We start from the raw sequence: 24,866 nt of genomic DNA, 5'->3' as shown, positions 1-24,866 counted from the left end.
CAAAGGGTGATTTTCTTATTCAGTCTCAACCAAACATGTCTTGTTTTTTAGGCGATAGAGAAGTTGGAAGCCAATACAGTACTTTGACCTAAGCGTAACATCAGGACTTCAGTTTTTCTCCTGATGTATAGAACTTTTCAAAGTACTTAAAATGTGTTAGGAAGAAGACAAAGATAGAGCAGAATTCATTTGTTTAGAGACTGCTGAATGCTGGAATGCAAATTTTGGAGAACACTGAAATGACACGACAGGTTTGTGTTTAAGAGCACTGAAGATGTACATAATGCAGTACATGATTATTTAATATTATGAATCTAAGAATTAGAATAAACACAGGATTTATTTTCAGACAAAATAATTCTATAGTAAGACTTCTATAAACTTGGAGAAGTCAAGGAAATTAAAAGTTGACACTAAAAATTCACATAGAACATCTGTGGAAATGCCTTTTCCTTTGTTCTTCTTCAGAAATCTAATGATATTAATAGTTATGATAGCATCCATAAAAAAAAAAAATCTTCATTTCATGACTCTTAAAAATAGTTTTGACCAAACAACTTTGGATCAAACAGAAGTCATCAAACTTCAGCACATTTGTTGTATTTTCCCTGTATTTTCAGACATATTTGTAAGGCTGGCTGGACAAATAGACACAATCTTCAAATCATATGGACACAAAAGAAAATATTTATGAAGGTTTTTATAGTTATCACTGTCTCTCCATTCAGTCAATCAGGAAAATACTAGATAAAAATGGAGCTTTTATGATAGTGATTTTTAGAATAACAATATCACAGTTGCAAATAGAAGCCCTATGTACTACAGCAGCACCAGCCCAGACTGAAAAAACCTACTCTAATTACAAAGTAGATCTCTCACTCTGCGAGATAGATTACTGTCACCCCTAGCAATGGAATTCAATTCACTTCACTGGATATATCCAGAATTTGGGCTTCCAATTTACAGTTACAATCTGAACTAGTTGGCCAGGAACCCTTAGGAAGCAAAAGACAGCACAAGAAGCACACTCTAGAGGTGCCAGCTCTGGAAAAGGAAAAGATTTAAATAAATTAGGAACTTCGGTTTTAGGCAATGAATTGAACGGAAATTTCGAAGTCTGGTTTCAACCTCTATGCTTGAGGCAGCAAACACCTCTGAGATGTCTAATTTACTATGGGAACATCTTGATTTTGGAAGGAGCTTCAGAAAGCTGAGGAATTGGGAAAGGTCCTTTGTAATATCTGAGTTGCAGGGTTATAGGGATAATGACCCTGAACTGGCAAATCTTATGTTGAACCATCTCATACAGCTGCTTGTGCTCACACATCTAGGGGTGACTGTGTAAATTTTTTTTCTGTAATCTATAGTGGGAGGAAACTAACAGCATTTCAGTTGCAGTAAGTCATTAACAAGAAGGTTTTCTAATCCACTTACACTTTCCCTGTGGCTCAACATAGTCAAGAAAATTATTCTTCAACATTGGCTCTTAAAGCCTCTTGTGGTAGTTCTGCCATATAAAAAAATGATATGCAACAACTTAAAAACCAATTAAGGACACCACTGGCTCTGGCCTTGTAATGTACCCTTCGGAGAGCAGCTACATGACAGCACTGAAGAAATCTGCAAATTTCTTGCAAAAATGCTGCATAAATGTCAGTTCCCAATATATTTTAGATACTCAAAGCCTAACACTGGCTACGCTCAGAGAAGAGGAAAACTGCCACTCACCTTTCTTCCACTTTGCTGTTATTGATTTGTAAAAGTTCATTCAAAGGTCAGAAATGCTATAAATATTCCTTCAGCAGGAAGCAATGCATATATAGGCAGGGCTGCTAATGCTTCAGGTCTTATAAGCTGGGAGGAAAAGGAGAAGTCCTGACAATTTCAAACAGACTGAATAGCCAAAAAGAATTTCTCTGATGATTTAGATAGAATGACTTGCTTCCTTCTGAAGTCTAATACATTATTGCAAACCGGATTCTGGTTTGACTGAAAACGTGCCACAACAAGAAGTGTAAAGGCAGCAAGCATGTAAAATCAAAATAATTAAACCCAGAAAATCATTCCATTAAAACACTCACACAAACCTCAACAGTGGTTTAGAGCAGTTTTCCTGAGGGGACGTTAATGTTCCTTTTTAAACACAACAACAAAAGTTTGACTCATGTTGGGACAACATTAATATCGTTGGAATGGCAATTTGCATATTGCTGTGATTAACATCTTGGGAAATGTTTTCTGATTCAGAAATGTGCTCCCATCACAATTTTTTTCAGAGAAAACAATTCACTAAAGGCTCGTAATCTTTTTTCTTGTGAGAATTTTCTTGCCTCCCTTTAAATGTGAGTTGAAGGTTTATAACATGGGCTGAGGAACATCTGTTTTCATTCTGAATGAATATGCAAAAAGTAATCAGTGAAGCTTATTCTCATTTAAATGACAGCTGATAGTAATTTACTTTGGCACAAAGTCGCTTCTTGGGAAAGACTGCACATGCTTGCTTACTGGTGTCTGTTTAACTATACATTTATGGCTTATACCTGCCAAGATAGAAATCTGAACATATGTGGTGCTGAGCTTATGTCCACACTAAATATTCAACTCAGGGTCTGAACCTGGAGTACTATCCTTAACCTGGATGGCGTTTACACTTTGAAACCCCAGCCCATGGAATGGGGCTCTCCTTTGGGAAGCCTGAGGTGAAGATGAATTTACACTTCAACGGTTACTCATCTATACTCAGCCACACCTACACAGAGGTTAATTTTCATCAGCTCACCGCCCCTGAGGCCATCACCCTGTGCTGCTCCTCCAGCTGGACACTCTACAGTGACCACTGATTAAGTGCTGGGGCAAGGACCTGTAAGTGACTCACCCGAGAGCCTGACTGGCAGGAGCAAGAAAGCAACTCCAAGAGCCTGGAGGCCATGCCAGCAGACATGTGCTAGGTTTAACTGCAGCGTGTGTACAGCTCCCCAGCAGCCCCTTCTTCTGCCTTCCTATCCTTCTCCTGACTGCCTTTAACTTATTTCTGTACAAATCTAGTGAGATTGGCTATTAGGGTTACTGATATTTTTTGTTCCTTTGAACTGTGCAACAGGATAAAAATACGCAGTGACCCTGTCACTGCTCGTGCCTGTACTTGCTCCTCCCCTTTCTTGCAGGCTCCCACCCGACACAGGCACTTACTGCAGATGGGCATATGTGTTTAGCACAGTGAAGCCCTGGTTACTGCCTCAGGGGGCTATTGTAAAACAAGTATGTTTTATGTTCCCAGCTATCATACTGATATGCCTCTCTGCAATTTAAAGTAATGTCATTTCAGGCCCTGAGGACATTGCTATAAGATCTGGGTTATGTTTCAGCCCAGCTTGGAAGCAGTCTGATTCTAGACGGCATTTTGAGATCACTTAAGAAACACAACCTCTTTCCCACAAGGGGACTTGGGGCAGGAAAACACGTAATTGTTTTATAGTTGAGACAAAGGGACCTGCATAAGTAAAATCCTTCTGTTGGCTTCTTCCAGTTGTAAAGGTAATGAGACGGGATGATATAAGCTGTAGAGTTCCCCTGTGGGCATGCTCTCCAGGAAGAAAGCAAGTACCTACAAGCTTGCTGGGGTAAAACTTTATACCTTTAGGCACCTTCTGTAGGGTAGCACCCCAAATTCCTATGTTTAGATCAACCACCTATGCTGGGTGGTTTCCAGGATTCATGCAGATGTGGTTTGTGATCCCTGAATTACTTTTGTGCCCTGGAAGCAGCTGTGAAATCCATCTGCCCGACATGTGCACCAGCGCTTGCCAGTCTCCTGTCTGACTGGATTGACTGCAGAGAAGTGATAAGGAACAAATTATTCCCTTAGTATGATATGCTGGGAAAAAAAAAAAGTCAAAGCTTCCCAAAGTAACTAGTGTTTTTGACCGTCTCTATTTCTGGCTGTTCAATTTGTTGTTTTTCAGAGAAAGCCTTCTTCCTGCCCTTGCATCATTCTGCCTTCTTTGGGGGGGCTTAGGGTTGGTGAGACAAAGGCTGAACTAATCAAAGTAAAACATTAGTTTTGAAAATTGGAACATAATTTTTCATTTTACATAGCCAGTAATACATCTTTCTGATGCTCAGCCATCCCAACATTTATATGCTCATTCATTTGGAGGTCTAAATAACAGTACTACTAAAATCTGGCAATACTCCAAAAGACTACAGAGAGATAAAGCTGAGAGAAAAATACAGAGGCCATCCTGTGAAAAAAACCTGAACTATTTCATAATAATTCATAAGCGCTACTTATCCAATTAGTAACAACTCTTTTTCTGATGATGGACTTCTGTTCTTTCACTTCTTTATAAGGTCTGACAAGATCAAAGAACAAGATACTGTATTTTCAAATTGCCCTGGGCATATAAGAACCACAGACTCCCTAGAGAAGAGAAATAAAATTTTAAAAAAAAACTTTAATATTTTTTGTTTTAGTAAAATCTTTTCAGTTTTTAATAAATTCTGCCTTAGTGCCTAATTATGCCAAGGAACAGGCTATGCAGATACCAGAACGAAGTTTTATGTGCTTGTAAGAAAATCGGCATTTCCTTTAGAGAAGTCAGCAAGCAGGTTTCTTTAGGAAGTCTTGATTACTGTGGTACAGGAACTCAAAATAACAGCTCTCTACAGATGTAGCAATTTGTTTTCCATTCTGTCAAAGCATTAACTTCATGAATTCCTAGGAACAGTCTGGCTAACGAATAAAGTGTTTCAACATTGACATGATGAAATAAAAACATGGCTTTTTTCCTTGGAAATGAAAATTGTTTTTTAGAAAATGACTTGCCTGCAAATTCATATTTAATTTTAGTTCAGGTCCACATTTGAATCATAGAATCATAGAATAACCAGGTTGGAAGAGACACCTCGTCCACCCGTGCCTTAAACGCCTCCAGGGAAGGTGATTCAACCACCTCCCTGGGCAGCCTCTGCCAGTTCCCAATGATTTTTTTCTGTGAAAAAGTTTTTCCTAATGTCCAGTCTAAATCTCCCCTGGAGGAGCTTGAGGCCATTCCCTCTTGTCCTGTCCCCTGTCACTTGGGAGAAGAGGCCAGCACCCTCCTCTCTACAACCTCCTTTCAGGTAGTTATAGAGAGCAATGAGGTCTCCCCTCAGCCTCCTCTTCTCCAGGCTAAACAACCCCAGCTCTCTCAGCCGCTCCTCATAAGGCCTGTTCTCCAGCCCCTTCACCAGCTTTGTTGCTCTTCTCTGGACTCTCTCCAGAGCCTCAACATCCTTCTTGTGGTGAGGGGCCCAGAACTGAACACAGTATTCGAGGAGCGGTCTCACCAGTGCCGAGTACAGAGGGAGGATAACCTCCCTGGACCTGCTGGTCACGCCGTTTCTGATACAAGCCAAGATGCCATTGGCCTTCTTGGCCACCTGGGCACACTGCTGGCTCATGTTCAGTCGCTGTCAACCAACACCCCCAGGTCCCTCTCCTCCAGGCAGCTTTCTAGACAGACTTCTCCCAGTCTGTAGCACTGCACAGGGTTGTTGTGCCCCAAGTGCAGGACCCGGCATTTGGCCTTGTTAAACCTCATGCCATTGGACTCTGCCCAGTGGTCCAGCCTGTTTGGTAAAGTTTTTTCCCATAACTTTATTTAATTGTATTTATAAGTCAGAGAACTTCTACTTTAGAAGGGTAGGAGGGACATAAATACAGAATTTCATTTCTTCCTTGCACGTATTTTCTAAGTGTGAGGGTTTTTTCTTTTAGTCAGAATCTTGAAGAGGCACAAATAATTTCCCTCCCCTGAAGAGTTTTTTTCTGGACCTCATTAGTTTTGTAAGAAGTCCAGAGCCTTATGAGAAACTCCCAATATCTGGACAAATATTCCCAAATAATCCCATCAATGTTAATACCATAGTTATCCTAGAGATTCCAATATAATTATGGGGAGAGATAGGCCTTCCCAAAAAACATTTTGAATTCAAGTAAGTTAGGAGATGTATGGCAATTTAGGATAAAACTGACACAATCATTTCAGGAATATGCAGTTCAGTTCAAGCAACTGTCTAAAACCTTCCTTAATAAGCAGGGTGTGCTTTGCTGCTCTACAAAAGTTCAAGTGGATGAAAGCAGAAGATAGAAGGAAGCCCAGAAGATGAGATGAGGGTCAGTAGTCAGTTCTGATCTAAGTTGTCACTTCAGAAAAATGTTTCAATTTTCATAATTAAAATAGAACTGAGGCACAGAAAGCATCATCTTTGTAATGAAATCTTTCTAACCCTATTGAAAGAAGGCATACAGCAATTTGCTTTTGAATCTTTCCCTTCCCCACTGAAAACTGACACTGCAGTGTGCTGGGGAAAAACTTCCTATCATCATTTACTTTGGCCTCAGACACTAAAAAGAACACAAGTTCTTTAATCCTCAGATACAGTAAAACTAAGATTTTTTTCCCCCCCTACATACTAATACTGCAAGTATATGTAAACTAGAATAGACCATTTTATTCTGAACAAATGTATCTCCATAAATGGACACTGCTGCAAGGGTCTTTGTTCTTTCTTTCTTCAGTTCCCTAAAATATGTTATTTCAAAGGGCGTAACAACTGCAAAGTAGATGTGAGTATGCATATTTACTGCACATACTCATTTACCTGGAACACGCAATACGTATTTTAATTTACTTTCATTTACTTTCAAAACTATTTATATAGCCAAGCTCAGACTAAAATCCACCCAGCCTTCTGCCTGTTAAGTACTGTGCAAGCATTCCATAGCTGCAGTTAGAGGTTACTAAAACCTTGGTCAGATTGTCCCTCTGACTCAATAATTAAAAAAGAAGGACCCCATCCCAGACCACAACACTTTTTTAAGCACAATGCTGGTGCTGAGCCTGGCAAGCTCAGCAAGTGGTGGCCACAGCATTCTTGGAGACTGCAGGGGCTGGTCAATGGACCCTGGGCATCTTCCAGTTACTGTGTGAAGGTTAAAAAACTTAAACGTTTTTTTCCTGTTTGAGAAAAGGAAATTTCAATAAAGAAAAAAGATACCTTCAAAATACCTTATTCTTTCAGAGCTTCACCATTATCTTGCTATTTAGAAGTTGTGAAGTATACTCATTCCTAATATTCCTAAACAAAACTGGATGCCTTAGAATAATCAATTTTTTATGGAAATAAAAGCTAACACCTGAGATTACTGACAGAAGGGTTCTCGCTCCTACTGACCCAAGACTTCTTTTTGTCACATGGCTGAAGAGAAGCATTACATGACACACTTGAAAATCAAATCAATATTAAAATTATTTGAATGTGGCTGTTGGGAAGACCTTATCACTGTCTACAACTACCTGAAAGGAGATTTTAGTGAGATTGGTGTCACTCTCTTCTCCCAAATAGCAAGTGAGGGGATGAGAGGAAATGGCCTCAAGTTGCGCTAGGGGAGGTTTAGACTGGATATTGGGAACTAGTTCTTCACTAAAAGGGTTGTAAAGAATTGGTACAGACTGCCCAGGGAAGTGACTGAGTCACCATCTCTGGAGGTATTTAAAAGGCTGGTAGATGTGCTTAGTGACGTGGTTTAGTGGTGGTTTAGCAGTGCTAGTTCAAGGATTGGACTTGATGATCTTAAAGGTCTTTTCAAACCTAAATTATTCTCTTATTCTACAACTTATTAATAGAAAACATAGAAACTACCACTAATAGTTCAAAATCATAGATAGGACAGAATATCAAACATACCAGAAAAGAATATAATATAATATTAAAACAATCACAGTGGGTGGTCATGTTCAGTAGCAAATAAGACCTTCTTTTTTCCTGATACATTTTTTGCCTTATATTTTGTTTCCCTTTGCTTAGAAAAAGTTCAAGAAGCACCAAAAGCCAATTCAGGGCCTAACACTGATTTTAGCTTCAGATAATCTCTCCTTGGAGACATCTCTCTGTTCACGTATCATCAATGAAACAAAATAGAGATTTTGCAATCTTATTACATTAAGGGGGACCTATAGATGCTTTTACTATATTCTCTACTGTATTTGATATTATAACCATCCCTTTTTGAGGAAAAATAAAAAAGACTTAAAAAATCTGGGGTTATGCAGTGCACTCTTGCCACAAGCAATGAGCCAGAAAGTGCTATAGAAAGAAAACTGTTTGGTGTTGCACTGGTGAATAATTAGGTGGCACTATGCCAAGTTACAGTAAAAAAGGAGAAAAAGGAGAATATAAACTATGCATGTGCTGGACAGCAGGCCAGCTGGGAAGCAGGATGGCCAAGCTGTAGCTGGTTTCTTGAATGTGTGCCTTGCCAAGAGGCATCAGGGAGCTGTGACTAAGAACATCCTTGGGAAGGGTGCTTGTCCTGGGGATTGCAACAGGGAAAAAACATCCTAATACAACTAGTATCTGGTAAGTTGTGGTTGGCTGCATACAGGGTTCTTCATGATTTGAACTGATTTAGCTTGGCTTTTGGGAGAGGGAATCACCACTTCTGCCATAGATTTCCCACCTGACCTCAGGTGCTTTGTTGTGTAAACAGAAGCATTAAAAGCTCCCATATGGCAGAAGTCTTATGAGTGTAAATATATTAAGGGTCCATGAAGTACTTTGGTACTGTGGCAACAATATCCCTTTAAAAGGCTTAAGAAGACAAAGTGAGATGGAGAGAAGTAGAACTGAATTTACGTAGAGTTTGGATAAAAGAAATAACTGCACTGTGATGTTGCTCAAGTCATGAATGCAGAGATGAGGGTCAGCAGGAAAACTTCTCCTGGGTCCAGAGACACTAAAAAATATTTTCACCTTCTTTCCACTATACCTCTCCTGCTCCTTTGCAGCTCCTGCTATGCAGGGTGTGTACACGGAATTCCCTGTTAAGCCTTATGACTTGTGGCAGACGAGGAGCAAAGGGAAAGGTAAGGTATGTGCATCTGAAGACAAAGAGGTGACGGCAAGCCCAGTTTTGATGTCTGGGTACAATTTCATGGCCCTGTGGACCACAGTCATGGATAAATTCAAAGGAGGGACAAAGTGATTAGGTTTGAACAACTGGCAGAGATTCCAGATGTTTTTTACAGTCTGCTATGGGGCCAGGCGTGTCAGGGAACATCAGAATGAAAAAGAACAAGAATCCCTCTTCCTATTAGATCTGTGGAGATATAGTAGAACTTCATATTCAATAAGCAAAATGAAAAATAATAGGAAATAGATGCTTTAACAAAGAGGAAAAGTTTTTATCTGTGAAATAGTCACTGTAAATCTCAGAACAATGTAACCAGGATAGAAATGGCAAGGAAAAATGGAAACTATTCCTTTCTGGCAAAGTATGTTTAGTTACTCTTTGATGGGAAGACTGACATGAAAATGTATACTAATGAGGTTTTTAAAGAAGTAAAAGAGAAATGATCCCCATGACACATTTTATAATGCTCTTCCAATTCCTTGTCTATTCACTTTTCATGGTTTGCAAAACCACTTAGTGTCTATACAAAAATGCACTTTACCTTGTTTCTTAGAACTAAGAGCATTGTGCCAGATCTCTGTATGCAGGAATTTCACAGATAACATCTCTCACTACTATTTCAGAAAAAATAATCATCTTGGAAGGCTGAGACTTAGTCTGGCAATATCACAGAGACACCTGGAATCTGTGGACAGTAATAATATATAAAGTGGTTTCACAGCAGATAAGAATCAGGTTAGGATGAGTTTACTAATGAAGAGAAAAACTACTGGGGTTGCTATCTCTACCTAGAAAAACATGCAAGATACATATTGAAGTTTAAGACATATGGAATCCTATGTGAATAATAAAGAAAACTGAAGGACAAAGAAAGTAAGGAAGAAGATGACACATAATTTTTACTTTTTTCCTGAACTTTCAGCTTGCAAGAAGTAATTCCCTTCTTAACAACAGCTGCAGAGGGCTTGCTAGGCATCTAAACAATGCCGTGTGCCACAGTCACTTGCCATCCAAGAACTGTCCTGTTTTGTGCTCTCTGACCTTCGCTGGGTGGGAGAGGCAGAGCTGCTGGTTAACTAGGTAACTATCTAGCCACCTCAGATTTCCCACAAGCACAATGAATCCACACCTGCTATTTGTTGCTGCTCTCCTTTGCCACCAAGTGCTTTGCAGTTCCCCTGGGTGCTTCATAAACATTAGGTAAACCTTGGTCTTTAGAAACTGGGAAACTGAGGAAGTGATTCAGTGCCACATCAAAGTGAACGATGTCTCAGTCCAGGATTTGGTGATGATTTGTCTTTGTGTTCTCAGTTAATTTCTAGGGCTTCCTAACCAGCTCCTTTTACTGCTTGCTTCCAAGGGTAGATCTGATGCCTGCAGTACAAAAGTCGACATGTGCTTTCCGTGAAAAACAATTCTGCAGACTAACCTTAATAAAAGCTTGGCATTTTGCAAGAACACACAAGAGAACTTTAAAGCTTCTTAATGAAAAACAGCACATACAGATTCATGGAAACTATGCTGAAGGGAAGCTTTCTGCAGTGGTTGCCAGCCCTCATTCTGCCAGGAATGTACTATGCACAACCGTCTATTTTTGCTCCACTACAAAATATCTCAATCCCAATTTCCAAATTAATTAAAAATCAAATCACAAGCTAACTTTTTATGACGTTCTCTGTCTAATAATAAACTTCTTTTTGAATCCTACAAAAGACAACAATTACATGGAGATAAATAAAACCCCCTAAATTCTATCACTTATTATTTATACATGTGTGATTTATGCCAAAGAATGATCTTGCCCTCCAAAGTCATACTGGTAAGTCCCCCCATGATACAGATCATCTTTCTTTCTTCCAGAAAAATCTTCTAGATTTTGACAGCTGTTTAAGATCTATAATGTGAAGTTTAAGATAAATGTCCACGAAGGTAATTCACACAGGTTTGCACTGAATGTTAGTGGAGTGGTAAAGTTTATGAACTCGTATTGATGCATCCTGAAGGCAGCCAGACCTTGGCTGCTGCAGGCACAGGAGTAGACTTGCACAGATGGTAGCTTTCTAATCAGCAGGTAGTCTAGTTCTATTTCTGGTGCTTAAAGACATATGAGATGCATACTGTCCAAACCGGGAAGGTGCAGGTCTTTCATAGGTCCTGTGCGATTTCTGCAAGACCTGTGTCTGTATTCCCTGGGGCTCTTGATTAGCACTGCAGGCCTATGATTAGGCAGCAAGTGCATCACTGATGGGATTCAGCTCCAGACGCAGAAATGTAATGTAAAGGGTCTATGACTGGAAGCACAGCCACTGCAGACTGCAGCACTGGATCAATGGGGACAACGTATTCTGCAAAGTACAGCATAGGCCCTGCTGTTTGGGCAGTTGTACAGCCCTCCACTGACCACGTTGGCTAGCTCTTCATTGCCTACAATGGGAGTCGGCTGAGCAATATCAAATGATAGGTAGCCAGAGGAGTTGCTATACACTTTTGTTTCTATATCCATTCCTAGCACTTATATATTTATTTTAAGATAGACCTCTGTGACTTCTGAGATATGGCATCAGCCTCACAACGTAGTTGTGAGTCAATTCGTGTTTCAAGAAGCTTGCAAATAAATGGTAAAAAAAAAATAGCTTCTGAAAAGTATCTATCTCTCCAACGGCAAGAAAAAAAGCCAGCTTTTAATCTAAGATATTAAAGGCAGAACACTCCACTTGTAAACAGCAGTACAGTCTGGTGATCTGCATGAGTTAATAAGCTTTCCAGAGGGACCTTTTTAATTCCATGGATGGAATAAAATGTATTTGTTTAATCATATATACGCTAGAAATGCACAAACCAGTTCAAAAGGAAATGTGCTTTTTCTTTACACCAAAATAGCTGCTGCCTTGTGCATGGTTTGTTTCCCTAGTGTTCCCTTCAGTCTTTTGATATTTTCAATTTAGCTCTTTCCTCCCATTCATGGACGGACACTCTTATGTGTGCAAGGAAATATTAAAAAAACCCCAACTTTCTGCTTTAGAATTCTGGTTGTCGAATTATCTGTATGTGTGAGTGCCCCTCCCCACCCGCCGCCCTCCCACCCTTCTCCTTCCTTTCTAAGTTTTTTTTACTTTCGGCTTTGAAGAAGAACAGAGGAGTTAACTGTGTTATCTCTCTAGGGGAATGTCAATTTATTAGAACACTCTGCATTCCAGTGTCACTCATCAACAACTGCTGGGTCCTAGTGCAAACAACCTTTAGGGATAATTGAGGCAATGATAGAAGAAAATTCAAGAGATTCATTACGAATTATTGAGTGGATATTTTGCCACACTAACCCCAAAAAACATAGTCAGTAAATTTGAAATGATTACAATGATAATCACCGGGAGAAGAAAAAGAAGTGTTCAGTTATTAGGCCAAGACTCAACAATCATTTATATCCCAATGACAAAAGAATATGCTAAGTGGTGCATGGCAAATATTTTGAATTTACAAGTAGATCTAATAGATTATCCAGAAAGTATTGATATCCATTTACCAAGTCATACCATTATGGAACGTACCCATCAAGTAATAAAAACATTGTTAGCAAAAAAAAACCACAAAAACCAAAAAAAACCGGGGGGGGAGGGTGGAATCAGGAGAGACACTGTAAAACAGATTGACAAAGGTGCAATATGTAATGAATTTTTTGCGATTAGCAGGAGATGATCAAATTGTGCTAAAGTTGAAGCATGTACAAACCATGTCGTCAAAATCAGAGCAAGTATAAGACAATGTGAACTTTCACATTGTAAAACCAGTTATTGAACTATTGAAAAACAGTTATTATGGGCAATAGAAAGGTCTGTATAAGCTACTAACATGGGGACGAGGTTATGCTTGTGTTTTAACAGATAAAGGACCACTTCGGGCACCTGCGAGGTGGATCAAGCCCACGTTGCTGTATGACAACTGTTAAGCCCCAACCACAAAAGCAGTCAACAAGAATGAGGAGGATGTTAACATTATGGGTGACTTGGGCCAAACAGACTGGCAACTCCGCTTTTTGCCTAGCTCTTGCTACTGCTACAGATCCCTTTCACACCTGTTTGTTTGGCTTTCCAGGTTATGACACCAAAGTGTTTAACAGTTTCAGTGTCGGCACTTGTAATAACACCACCAGTGTTAGTGAGTGTAGTGCTAACCTGATCAATGGGTTGAATCAAACCTTACCATGGGACCCACAAGAAATTGATATAGCTGGATCCATGATTGTCGGAAATGTTACACAAAATTATACACAAACATGTTTTTTATTTGGCTTTTATTCCCTTTTGAAAAATCAGTTGGCTACTTGGTTAACCCCTAAAGATACTTTATATAATATTGGCTCGTATTGTGGTTATGAAAATGAAAATGAAATGTTAAATGCCCATGGATGGGCACCTAATCAAATTTGTATTTGGGCAAACAATACTGCTAAGGCATTACCTCCAAATGTCTTTTTGATTTGTGGTGACAGAGCATGGCAAGGTATTCCTAAAAATGCATATGGAGGCCCTTGCTATCTTGGAAAATTAACCATGTTGGCATTAAATCAATCCACAATTCAAGGTTTAAGTCGTGCTAAATGATCAATTCAACAATTGCCTTCAAATTGCAATGACAATGTACAGTTACGGGAATTAGCTTTGAGAATCACTGCATCATTAATTCCAGGTATAGGAACTGCACACGCTTTAAAGACACTAGAACGCCTTGCTTGCTGGACAGTTAAGCAATCTAATGTAACCACTGAAATCACTGCTCAATTGTCTCAAGACGTGGATAGTCTACGACATGCTGTGTTGCAAAATCGAGCTGCTATAGATATTTATTGCTAGCACAAGGCCATGGTTGTGAAGATTTTGAGGGAATGTGTTGCTTTAACCTTTCTGACCATAGTGAGTCTGTTCACAAAAAGTTACAGTGGTTACAGACTCACACACAGAAAGTGACATTGTCTTCTAGTCCATTCGACAAGTGGTTAACATCAACGTTTGGCAATCTTTCTCCATGGCTAGTGTCATGTATAAAAGAGGTTCTACGCTGGCTTGGGATCATATTATTAGTCATAATTATAGTTCGCTTGGTATATGGTTGTATAATGAAACAAATGTCTAAGTTGTCAGATAGGGTATTGCTTGTACAAGAAGAAAAAGGGGAAATTGTTGAGAAATGGTTAAACGAGCAAGGACATATTCCTTTGGAGGAATTGTATAAACAAGCTCCTAGCTGAACAATAGTTGGGAGCGGTTGGCTGTACAAGCAATTCCCTGGTAGAACATTAAGTTTAGCTATAGATAAGGTAGCGTGTTTATGGATGCAGAAACCGTAACAGAATGCTGTGTTCTTGATCATAGTGGTCGCACAAGATGTTAAGAGCAAAATAGCGTGTGACAGGTAGTGATATATTAGCTTAAGGGGGGAAGGATATTCAATATGCATGTAACCAAGGAACATATAACTGTGTGTTTAATCAACCAATGAAATTATAATACAATGACATAATCAAGTAGAAGAAAAGTATATACCCTGACTCGTTTTGAATAAAGACGGCCTTGCTTTATCAATCACATTGATTTGATCGCTTGGTCCCTCCCGCTGCGGCAAATGATTGCTAGATGTTCTTCAGGTATTATGTTATACTAGTCTGAGTTCCCATGCATCCAATGTAAAGGAGCCCCAAATTACTTCATCTTTAAGACTACATATTAATGTCCTCTTAAGTAAATTAAATTAAGTGAGCTTACTTATCCCTCAGATACAATTGCTTAGCCAACCCTTTCAAACTTGCACCATTTCTATGGAAGAGAACTAAAGGAACATAAGAACTTGAGGTATTATTTCAATAAGGGTCTTACTAATGCTGCAACGAGAATTAGCGTTACAAGTGTTGATTGTTTACGGAAGATGTAAATGCGTTTTTGTCTTCCACACAGGATTGGGTCTTCACCTCAGTGACAAACCTTCCGTAAATCCCAAGTCCTTTGCAGCATCACACATTGTTAGAGTAGTATCACACTATAAATGTAATCTACATTGAATGCTGACCTCTTTGCTTCTCAATCTTGCATAGCATTTGTATGTGCTTTCTCAGGGAATATGGAGGAAAAATCATCTCTTCTTAATAATATATTTGTATGTCAGAGGAGAATTCCCTTAAGCCAGAAAAGTCTGTTTGCTGAACATAGTTTTGTCTGGAATACATACCGGTCATTTAAGTATTTTGGCTTTGGTTTTAAAAACACAGACTAGCATATGGCAACTCAGGTGCTGTGGGGACGTGCTACAGAGAGAGGTTAGGGTTGTCAGGCCCTTAGCAGCTCATTCTGCTGTAAAAACAAGATGCATTTTTTTTGATGAATTGGGCTTCTTAACTGGAGGAGCTTTTGTGCCTTATTTTTGGTCCTGCAGGCAGTGTCCAAATCAGAATGTATCACAGTTCCATTCTCTGCTAATGGCCCGAGAAAAACAGAAAATAGCAATATCAGAAGCTGGTCACAAAACTATAACTTATGATTTTCTATTAATTAGGACTTTTAATGACCTCCATATCACACTGTATGTGTGTTTAAATGGAATTATATATAGCTACTATAGTTAACACTATTTATTCACAGTTTATATAGTTACTAAATATTGTTGTTAGAACAAATGTTACTTTTACATCCTGATGTTACCTCTTTGGCAACCACATTTAAAGCATCACCATGACTTACAGATTTTGCAACCTATTTCACAAGAATAGGTTCTTCGACAGACTCCTTCGAAGTACACAGGATTGGAAAACTTAAAAGAATTCACCATATTAAGAAGGCATTTGACATGTTTCTCTATGAAGAAAATTTCTTCCATTAAAAGTTAACACAAACAAGACCTGATAACGGATAACCACTTTTAAGAAATCACTGGTATGGAGCTGCCTTCCAAAACAAAGAACTACTTTAGCTTATTGCTTTCAATAATTTGAAATAACTGTTGAATAATTTCAGTGAAGAACATATCAGGTTAGGAGGTTGAATTCCTTAAACTTATAAAGGATAATATCACTGAATCTTAATTTCTGTACTATGATGAATCTTTGGAAAGGACTAAAAGGATTTTCAGAGATTCTCACGGAGTCCTTGTGCAAACGCAGTTTACAGTTCTGCACTGCTTCTGGATTAGGACATTAGAAATGTTAGCTAAATACATAGATCTGCCAGAGATATGATTATGGGCAAGTCATTCAATCTCTTTGTGTTTCAGTTGCTTGGATTTAACAGAAAAAACAGTGCTTTTGTTATTTCACCATTGTTTATCTGGTCTGTCTGTGGGCTCCTTGTAGAAAGACTGACTCTTATCACAAGCTTGCACAATACCTCAAAGAGCTGGGTTTTGAGTTTTATCCAGGCCTTGGATATAACAGAATATAATCAGTAACTACGATTTGCAGTAGTATTAGTTACTGCAACTACTTTTGAAAATGAAAATGCACTTTCCATACACAAAGAATTCTGGTTTTGGAGTACTTCGCAATTATGCTAAACATGTTTTCCAGTTTTAACAAAAGGAATACTGTTGATACCCAGCTTTTGAAAGCAGCAGCTTTAGCTTTCTCTGAACTAGCTTTCTGCAATATTCTTATCAGCTTTGTGCCAAAGACACTCTTTAGTATCACAGACAATCAGCTGAAGCAACCCCTGCTGTCTTTATACAGAAGCACTTTACAGTTTTTCACTGTTTTGATTTTTGGATGAATAACTTCTTATTCCTTTTATCCTTTGAGCTACTTTGAACACAATGCAAACATATAAATAACTTGGCTCGACACATTTACTTTTATTTTTTTCTTTTAAGGAAGGACAGGCATTGGAGAATGCATCCACAATTCAGCATTCATCTTTATACTCACATAGAGATGCCACACTTCAAAGACTACATATTTTTTTCTAGTTTTTTTAACAAACAAGAAGTTGCTCATGAACAACTAGAAATAATGGGGCCTTTCTTCCTATGAAGTTGTGTCTTGCACTTGGATTCACCGAATGTCTACTATGGTGAAACGCCTCATGGATCTTCTGGTACTGGGTTATTTGTGGCCAGGCTACCCTGGCTGAATACTCTGGTATCTAATAAGGGGTAATTTTATACTGCAGCCTTTCTCTGAGCTGGCAGTGACAGACCTATTCATTCCTCTACAGCATGCAGAACCTCCAGTATCTCTGAGAATATCAGGTCACATTCAAATATGGTTGAAATTGCATTACTGATAGAGGTTTACAGCAGGGGATGGGCAGAAAATCCTCCTCACGTGAGCCAGATGATTGCATAAGCCTCAATGTTTAGGAAAACAGACTAAATGTTAAAGAACTAGCCTATGCCCTGGTAGTTTCTCTGGCTAACATGGTTGACACATAGGCCAAAGTAGCTCCAGAAGCAGCAACATAACTCAATTTCCAATGGCCGGCCCAGCTTTGTTGATAAACAGGTACCTCCCATGACAGTTAGAAGGGGCCATCAGCTGAAGTCCCAGTGCTTGGTCCATGCTCCAAGTTTACAGTGAATTGCCATGGTTAGGCCAGCACTGTGCCCTCCGGGTAAAAACAGAAACCAAACTTGCCCACTCAGCCTCTAGCTTCTGATATACCATAAAATGCCTGAGTGAGATCAGTCATCATCAAGAGTATGTATAAATGATGCAATCAAGATCTTGCCTCCCAACACTTCTACAATTACTGTTAATGCCCATTACAAGAAAAACAGAACAAACCAAAACTGCTCCATTCCTCTCCCTAGGAGAAAGGAATGGCCTCTTTGCTCAGACTGCCTAAAAGGATGTACTACAAGTGAAAGACTTACTTGCTTCTTCCTTGGCTGCCAAACAGACTAACTGCTACAGAGTGGCAAACTACGGAAATTACAGCAGCCTAAGTATGTAATTGTATGAGTGGATATGTGTACCATCAATGCAAAATGCAGAGTGGCCCCTTGTGTCATTTTACAAAAGGATTATAAATTATGCACCCTCAATTAGTATAAAAAAGCACTTCCTAAATTCAAAACACCTTTTTTTTTTTTTTAATGAGGTAGCTAAGGACTTTAGAAACTGTCACAAAAAATGAAGCTTGCATAAGCCAATATTTTACTATCATCTGTCAAAAATGTATGACTTTGAAAGTCTACTATGCAAAAGCAGGTGGCTATGTGCTAGCCCAACTTTATTTTGCTCTTCTCATCTGTTTCAAATGCTTTCGTGTAGACCACTGTACTGAATATGTTAAAAACCAAAATCCAGACTGTTATTGTCAACTAAGACTGTTTATCAAACATGAAATAAAAAGTAACTGTTACAGAAGTGGTCCTTAACTACAGTCTCCCATCTTACCTATCTCATGGCTTAATTACAAATATTGGTGATGACATGATAGGAAATAATCACCTCTGTTCTCAAATGATTCCCAACACACAGGTAGTATCTAGCAAACTTTAAAAAGATTAATTTGCAAATGCCTTTAACTACAAGATAATATACACTGATCTTTTAAATGTTTGTCTGCAGCACATAAATAATATCGGGAAACTGGAAGTTCCTGAGACAGCTGTTTATGCTGTCAGAAAAAGAAACGTGTTGAGTGGCCGACATCTGCGTAAATGCAATACACAGAATGGAATAGTTTTAACGAAGATGATATAAACAAAGGATGGGAGGTGAAACGGTCGTCCAGGGAGCCTGACACTGTAGATTTTTGGAAACATCTTCTGAGCTTCTTCGTTGGATGACGAATATCTATATGAAAACAAACCCTTTTACACAAGATTAAATTTGCCTCTGTGTGTGTCCCACTGTCAGCTCTACTGGCTTACCCTGGGCTGCTTTTCAGAAAGTGGAACCAGGCACTGACCATACTGCCAAAGAGGGTGTCAGCCAAAGGAGTAAACTTTACAAAGCACTTCACAATCCTTATGGGTTTTCATAACAAAAAATAAAAATGGTTAGGTTCTATTACTGAATATGAAGATCATTGTTGATACCAATTAGTTGCTTAAAATGAAACTCCTTTTTCACCAGAAAAGATGGATAAAATTAAAATCTCTAGGATAAAATTAAAATCTCTAGCTGAGATAAGAGTAGGGAATTATTTCTCATTGGTGGCTTGAGTATAGAACCAGATGCTTTATCCCTTAAAACAGCAGACCTCCTACTGTCAGCTACATACAGAGCCCATTTCTGATACGGAACAGTTAGGAGACTCTTGATCTTAACCTCACGATCTCATAAGGTACAATAAGATCTAGTTTTGAGGAGTATAAAATATGATTATTTATTACTTATAATTCTTCTTTTTCTTTCCTAAGTAGCCAGAAAATACATGAAAAGCAGTGCCAATACATTATAAATGACCGCTAAACAAGATTTCCTTGAAAGGAATCGCATTGTTTTCACAGACTATATGGCACTGTGGGATGCTATAACAATATAAAGTTAGTAATTTTAAAAGACACATTGGAAACAGTTATGGACTTTATTCCTCTTGAATAATGCAGTCTGCAGCCAGTGCAACCTTTATATGCCACTCTGTCACAAGCTGTCAGCAAATATGCATTATTATGTGGCTTCATGTTACAGATATTTCCAGATAGGCTGATACAAAGAGGCACCATCTCCAGAAGAATGGCAGCAAGCACAGCTGCATTAAATAAAGGAAAACCTTGAGTCATTGGGGGATGTAGATTACACAGGTCTCCTCTGTGCTGTTATTCTGCTTGTGTTTTCTGAGAACTGGAAAGAGACCCTTAGTGAGCTTCCCCCAAAATAAATGCTGAGCCCAGAGAGCCTTGGGGAGGGCAGTGCCCCTGCTGTGGCTGAAGGACAAGATGGAAGCACTTCTCTATGCATGGGTAAATCAGTTTAAGCTATCTGTTTGACACATTAGACTTATTTCAGGGGTCCTCCCTGAGGCAATGGTAGAAGTCAAAAAGGAAAGACTTGAAATTCAGAAAACCTCATCACAGTGAAATTTCCACCATGTGTTTACATGTGCTGCTCTAATCTTACTCTGTCTCCTCCCATGTTCCTATTCTCTCTATCACCTGGCTTCCCCAACTACTTTGAATAATCCTCGTCTCACACATATGACTCTGCATCTCTGCATTTATGCCAGACTTTCCTTTCCCTCATCTCCTCTGCTTCTCGTGGGGGAAGCAGTAGGCATTCAAGATTCAGTGTTCAGAGATAAAGATGTACCACAAATTCACATGAAATGATGGAAGAAAAACTCCTATTTAATCCCAGCAACCACTTGTGGATGAAGGACTTAAGTACAGACCAAACCTGTGGAAAATAAGACAGTCTCTGCAGACTGAGGACCACAATCCATATATTTGGGTAGGGATTCACAGGTGCAGCAACAGAGCAGGTTCCTGTCAGGAAAGTGAGCTCTTTGCCAAATAGCAAGTCTCTTCATAAAACCACCAACAGTTGCTGTGATGAGCTAAATGCTACATCTAAAACTATTTTTAAATTAAAATTTGAATCTACATTTAAATATAAAGATCTGATGATCTAGAGGAGGATGTGATTTTTAAGAAGAGATGTCTGGAAGAACTAACATAGCCAAAAAAGGACTCTTGAGTTTTAACCTCGCAGACTGATGTAAGAGGAAAAAAAAAAGCTTTTTCTTATCAAGGTAGCCTTCAATGTATAGGTAGCAAGTCACGTACCTATTACATAGCAATTATAGCCACTGAGATATATTGTACACTGAATTAAATGTGTTTCGGTTGAAAATTTAATAAGAATTTTCTAGAGATGGCATTTATCTTCTTCAAATAAGTGAACAACAATGCAAGACCATTTAAATCACAGAATCACAGAATCACAGAATAACCAGGTTGGAAGAGACCCACCGGATCATCGAGTCCAACCGTTCCCATCAAACACTAAACCATATCCCTATTCCCTTGTAATGATGTAACATCTGTTTCAAAATTTCCACATTTTTTTAATAGATAATTTACAGTTTTACTAAAGGTCTTTAAAATATTTACTGGATATTACCTTGGTATTCTTCCAGTGGTAAAGCAGAAGTTTTTAATAAAAAGAATGACCTAAAAGAAATTATATGGCTTACAAATTTAACATTCAGGAAAATGAAGGCACTCACACCTGATACCACTTCTCAGGCCTAAAAGTTCTTAGAATATAAATGCATAAAACCAGTTATATAGAATCAGCCCTGATTCTCCGCCCTGTTCTGTATCCCATTTCTGGCAACAGCCAAACCCAGATGCTGCTGAAGATGGCAGAAAAAAACTTGAATAGCAGACACGGGATCTTCTCCTTCTTCTGAACTCTTCTAGTTCCTAATAATCAAAGACAGTCTTCAACCTAGAAGTATGTAATTTTATATCCTGTCCCCTTATTATCTTTTCTATTTGGCCCTTTCAGTTTACAGCATTTCCCTGTATTTTTAGAAGGCTAGAGGAGAATAACTGAAAGAGGAAAAAAGCTTCTGCAGTGAGTTGTTAAAATGGCAGCTACCAGAGAATTGTAAAAGACTGGAGGACTGCAAGAGTTCCTAAATTGGGGGCCACATTAAACAGTAGAGACACCATAACCTGGACAGAAATTCAAATGCAGAATAAAACAGAGAGCCTGGAAGTGTAATTGAAAGTGGCTTTCAAAACCTGAGGTTCTCTGCAGGAAGAGTGGTTTTTTTTACACTGGGCATTGGATCTCCCCCATTCAATGACAAGCAGTTACACGGCTCTTTTAAGATTTCGAACAGTGTTTTGGTCTCTTTAAATGACACATGTCGTGAAACTCAAGTAAAGCAGTGATGCATTTTTAATTGCACAATTAAAATAATTTCTCATGGATTTAAATGGATTAGTTCTAAAATTACTTGTCTACTGAAAAAACATTTCTTCAGAGCAGTTATCCAATATCACATTTCTAGACAATGTTGTCTTTGTCATCTTGTTCTGTTTCTCAACATCCTTCATCTGTTTATAGAACACAGCTGCCTTTTTGAAATTACTCACTGAAAAGAATCTATCTTTCTCTTTAGTAAACTTCAAACCCTTTCTTGTAGTAAATCCGCAGCAAGTATCCTACTATAAACTAAAATTCAGCTCCAGTAAATAATGCAACACTTGGGGAGTTTGAAATTAAGAACACATTCCGTATTTTGTGCCTTAAGTTCATTTATACACCATCCCCCTTGAATAGAAGAGAATATAGTATTATTAGGAATTTATTGTAATTCAGACCAACTGATGGATGGAAACGCAAGGCTGAAACATAGTCCTGGAGAAACAGATAGGATTGATAAACAGCTACTTCAGTTCATTTTCTACAAGCATCTTCATGGAACAAGCTTTGTTTCACTTACCGGAACTTTCTTCCCCTAAATGACACTAACAAAAATTGACTCTTTGTGCTTAAGAAAAATATTTACTATAATGTCCACCTCTAGATTTTCTTATTTCAAAGAAAAGAAAAGGAAGTTTGTCTCCCTGATAAACTATGTCCAGTGTTTTCAGAGAAGTGAAGGTCTGAAGTACAGTGGCTAAACTCTTCATCTCAAAATCTATACTGGCAAAAGGAAGATAGAAACCAAAACCTGAAAATCTGAATTTTCAGTGGTTCTAATATGAAAGAAAGCCTTAAAATAATTCTCAAAACTGGACCATCCCCATTTCCCACATGTATTAGCAGTTGCACTGTATGCTGTTTCAGAAATGAACTGAGTTCCTTAGTACCTGCAGTAAACTTGGTGAAACGACCAGTGCCTACCCTGAATCTATACATCTGTTGTGAGGAACATAGAGAGAGGGCAGCGAAATAATATTTATTATCATTTCAGACATTTTCTCATATACTTGCTCCTACTTGGTTTAAATTTCACATAGTCTTAAACAAGCTCTTCATTATTTCAAAACATCTCTCTGAGCACTTGTCTTATTTGTACAATTCCTTGCTTTGAATGTGCTGGTTGATTTTTCAGAAGAAACCAGTAGTAGTTTCAGCAAATTATTTATCTGATGATTGGTTTAATTATCTTTGGGTCCCTTATCTATTTAGATAGTGAGGTCTCCAGAGCATAAACTATATTTTATTCTGTGTTAATAAGATATTTGTGTAATGAGAGATCAACCCTCAATGGAGCCTGTTTGTAATGCCAAACTATAAAGTGAATGAAAATCAGTAAGTCAGTAAGAGGACTCCAAAGAATACTGATCCTGTTCGAATGCATGAGAAGGAAATAGCTTCTTGAAAATAGGCACTCAAAATCTAATAAAGTGATTAAGCTCATGTTACTCAATATTTCTCAATGGAGACAGTAATTTCAAGTCTTCTCCCTCTGTTCTGCCCTTGCTTGCAGAAAAAAAACCCAACCCTTGTCAAAGTATCTTTGAACTTTTTAGCTTTCTGTTAAATTTACTGAAACAAGCCAACAGGTTCAAAAGTTGCTGGCTGCATTACTGACAAAGAGACACAGCAGGATTTCCTTAGGAAGTCAGGCTAATCAGATTGTTTAAAAAACATCCAAAGTGAATTACATTTTATTTTCAATTTGTTTTATTTGAAACCAAATAAAATGCTTGCAGAACTGAGCCTTTTTCACCCCTTATGTTTTTGCTCCCCCCTCCCCTTCATATAAATAGTTTAATTTTCCCTCTGAGCTTAATTTTTTCTCAAATAGTCAACTTGGCGGTTTCCTATTTGAACTAATCCTTTAAAAATCAGATTTAATGTATTTCTTAGTTATTGTCCTATATAAATATGTGAACCATTAAAATGCAGTTTCAATATATATTTCCGCTGTTCATTTTAGCTTTACTGTCAAAGTTCCACAGGCAAAACTTCTTTTGGGCTCGAACAGCTGACTTTCCTGTCATAAAATGCTAAAATACAGTTCAATATATGCTGACTTATGCTATTTTGGATATAAGATTAATTTTCAGATAACAGTCATAAAGTTATTTACCAAAATATGGAAAAATGTCTTCAGCCATGTTACTCTTGTTATCTGTAGTTCAATGAACTCCATTATTATAAACCTCTTTTGTTACAACCTTAATTATCTAGTGGACAACATTGCCAAACATTTCAGACTGTTTTAATTAAATTAAGTGAGTACACAGGCACTTCCTTTTCACTTAATCTGTAATCATTTAGCCAAAGTACACACATGTAATATTGTCAGTTTTCCATCATAAATGGTTTCCTTCAGCCTTGCAATATTATTTGTACTGTTCTTTGAACTTCCTTTAAATTCTTGAAACATTTCTGCTATGTTTTTTTCCCAGAACAAAATTTCATATCTGTGTATGACTCTGCCAGCACAATAAAGACAAGGATTCTTACTGCAATACCTGAGGCCCAATGCCATTTTTAATTCCTGTTGCAACTCTGACTTTTCATTGTCCTCAACATCGTAATTCTTAATGTCTCAGTGCTCCTCAGCCTTAGTAATACCTGTGGGAAAAGTCTTGTGTAGAGTTCACCCTCCGCTAGATATGTTTACTTACCAAGAGTTCGGAAAGGTCTTTGGTTTGGAGTGTGGGAGAAGAAACCAGGTTTCAAAGCATTTGTGATCACAATGTCAAAATACTCTTCAAAATCATTCCTAGAAAGTGAAGGAAATTGAATTAGTTAAACCAAGGAATTAGCTAAGATTAGGTATGGCTAGGCTTGATGATCTCAAAGGTCTTTTTCAACCTCATGATTCTATATTGTTTAAGACTTAAACAAACAGCAAAACACTCCCTTAAGGCAACTTCTTCTGTCACCTTTTTTTTCCAACTCTTGTTCAGTGTCATTACTGCCCTTCTTTTCCTCAGGCTGTCAAAAGTGAGAGACAGCTGGCTGAGAAGCCACAATACTGTACCTCTAGAAATACTCCTTATTTGT

General features: G+C 38.3%; 1 protein-coding gene across 1 annotated transcript in view; it reads right to left on the bottom strand.

Annotated features, from left to right (window-relative positions):
* The window catches only part of NT5DC1 (5'-nucleotidase domain containing 1), a 141,515-nt gene that overhangs the window by 26,197 nt on the left and 90,452 nt on the right, over positions 1-24,866 (bottom strand). The window contains exon 8 of the mRNA XM_069851748.1: positions 24,485-24,582. Coding sequence (XP_069707849.1) covers positions 24,485-24,582 — 98 coding nt within the window. The remainder of the gene's footprint in view (positions 1-24,484; positions 24,583-24,866) is intronic.

The sequence above is a fragment of the Phaenicophaeus curvirostris genome, chromosome 2, assembly GCF_032191515.1.
Source record: "Phaenicophaeus curvirostris isolate KB17595 chromosome 2, BPBGC_Pcur_1.0, whole genome shotgun sequence".
Taxonomy (NCBI): Eukaryota; Metazoa; Chordata; class Aves; order Cuculiformes; family Cuculidae; genus Phaenicophaeus; species Phaenicophaeus curvirostris.
This window is presented reverse-complemented; position numbering and strand designations above follow the sequence as displayed.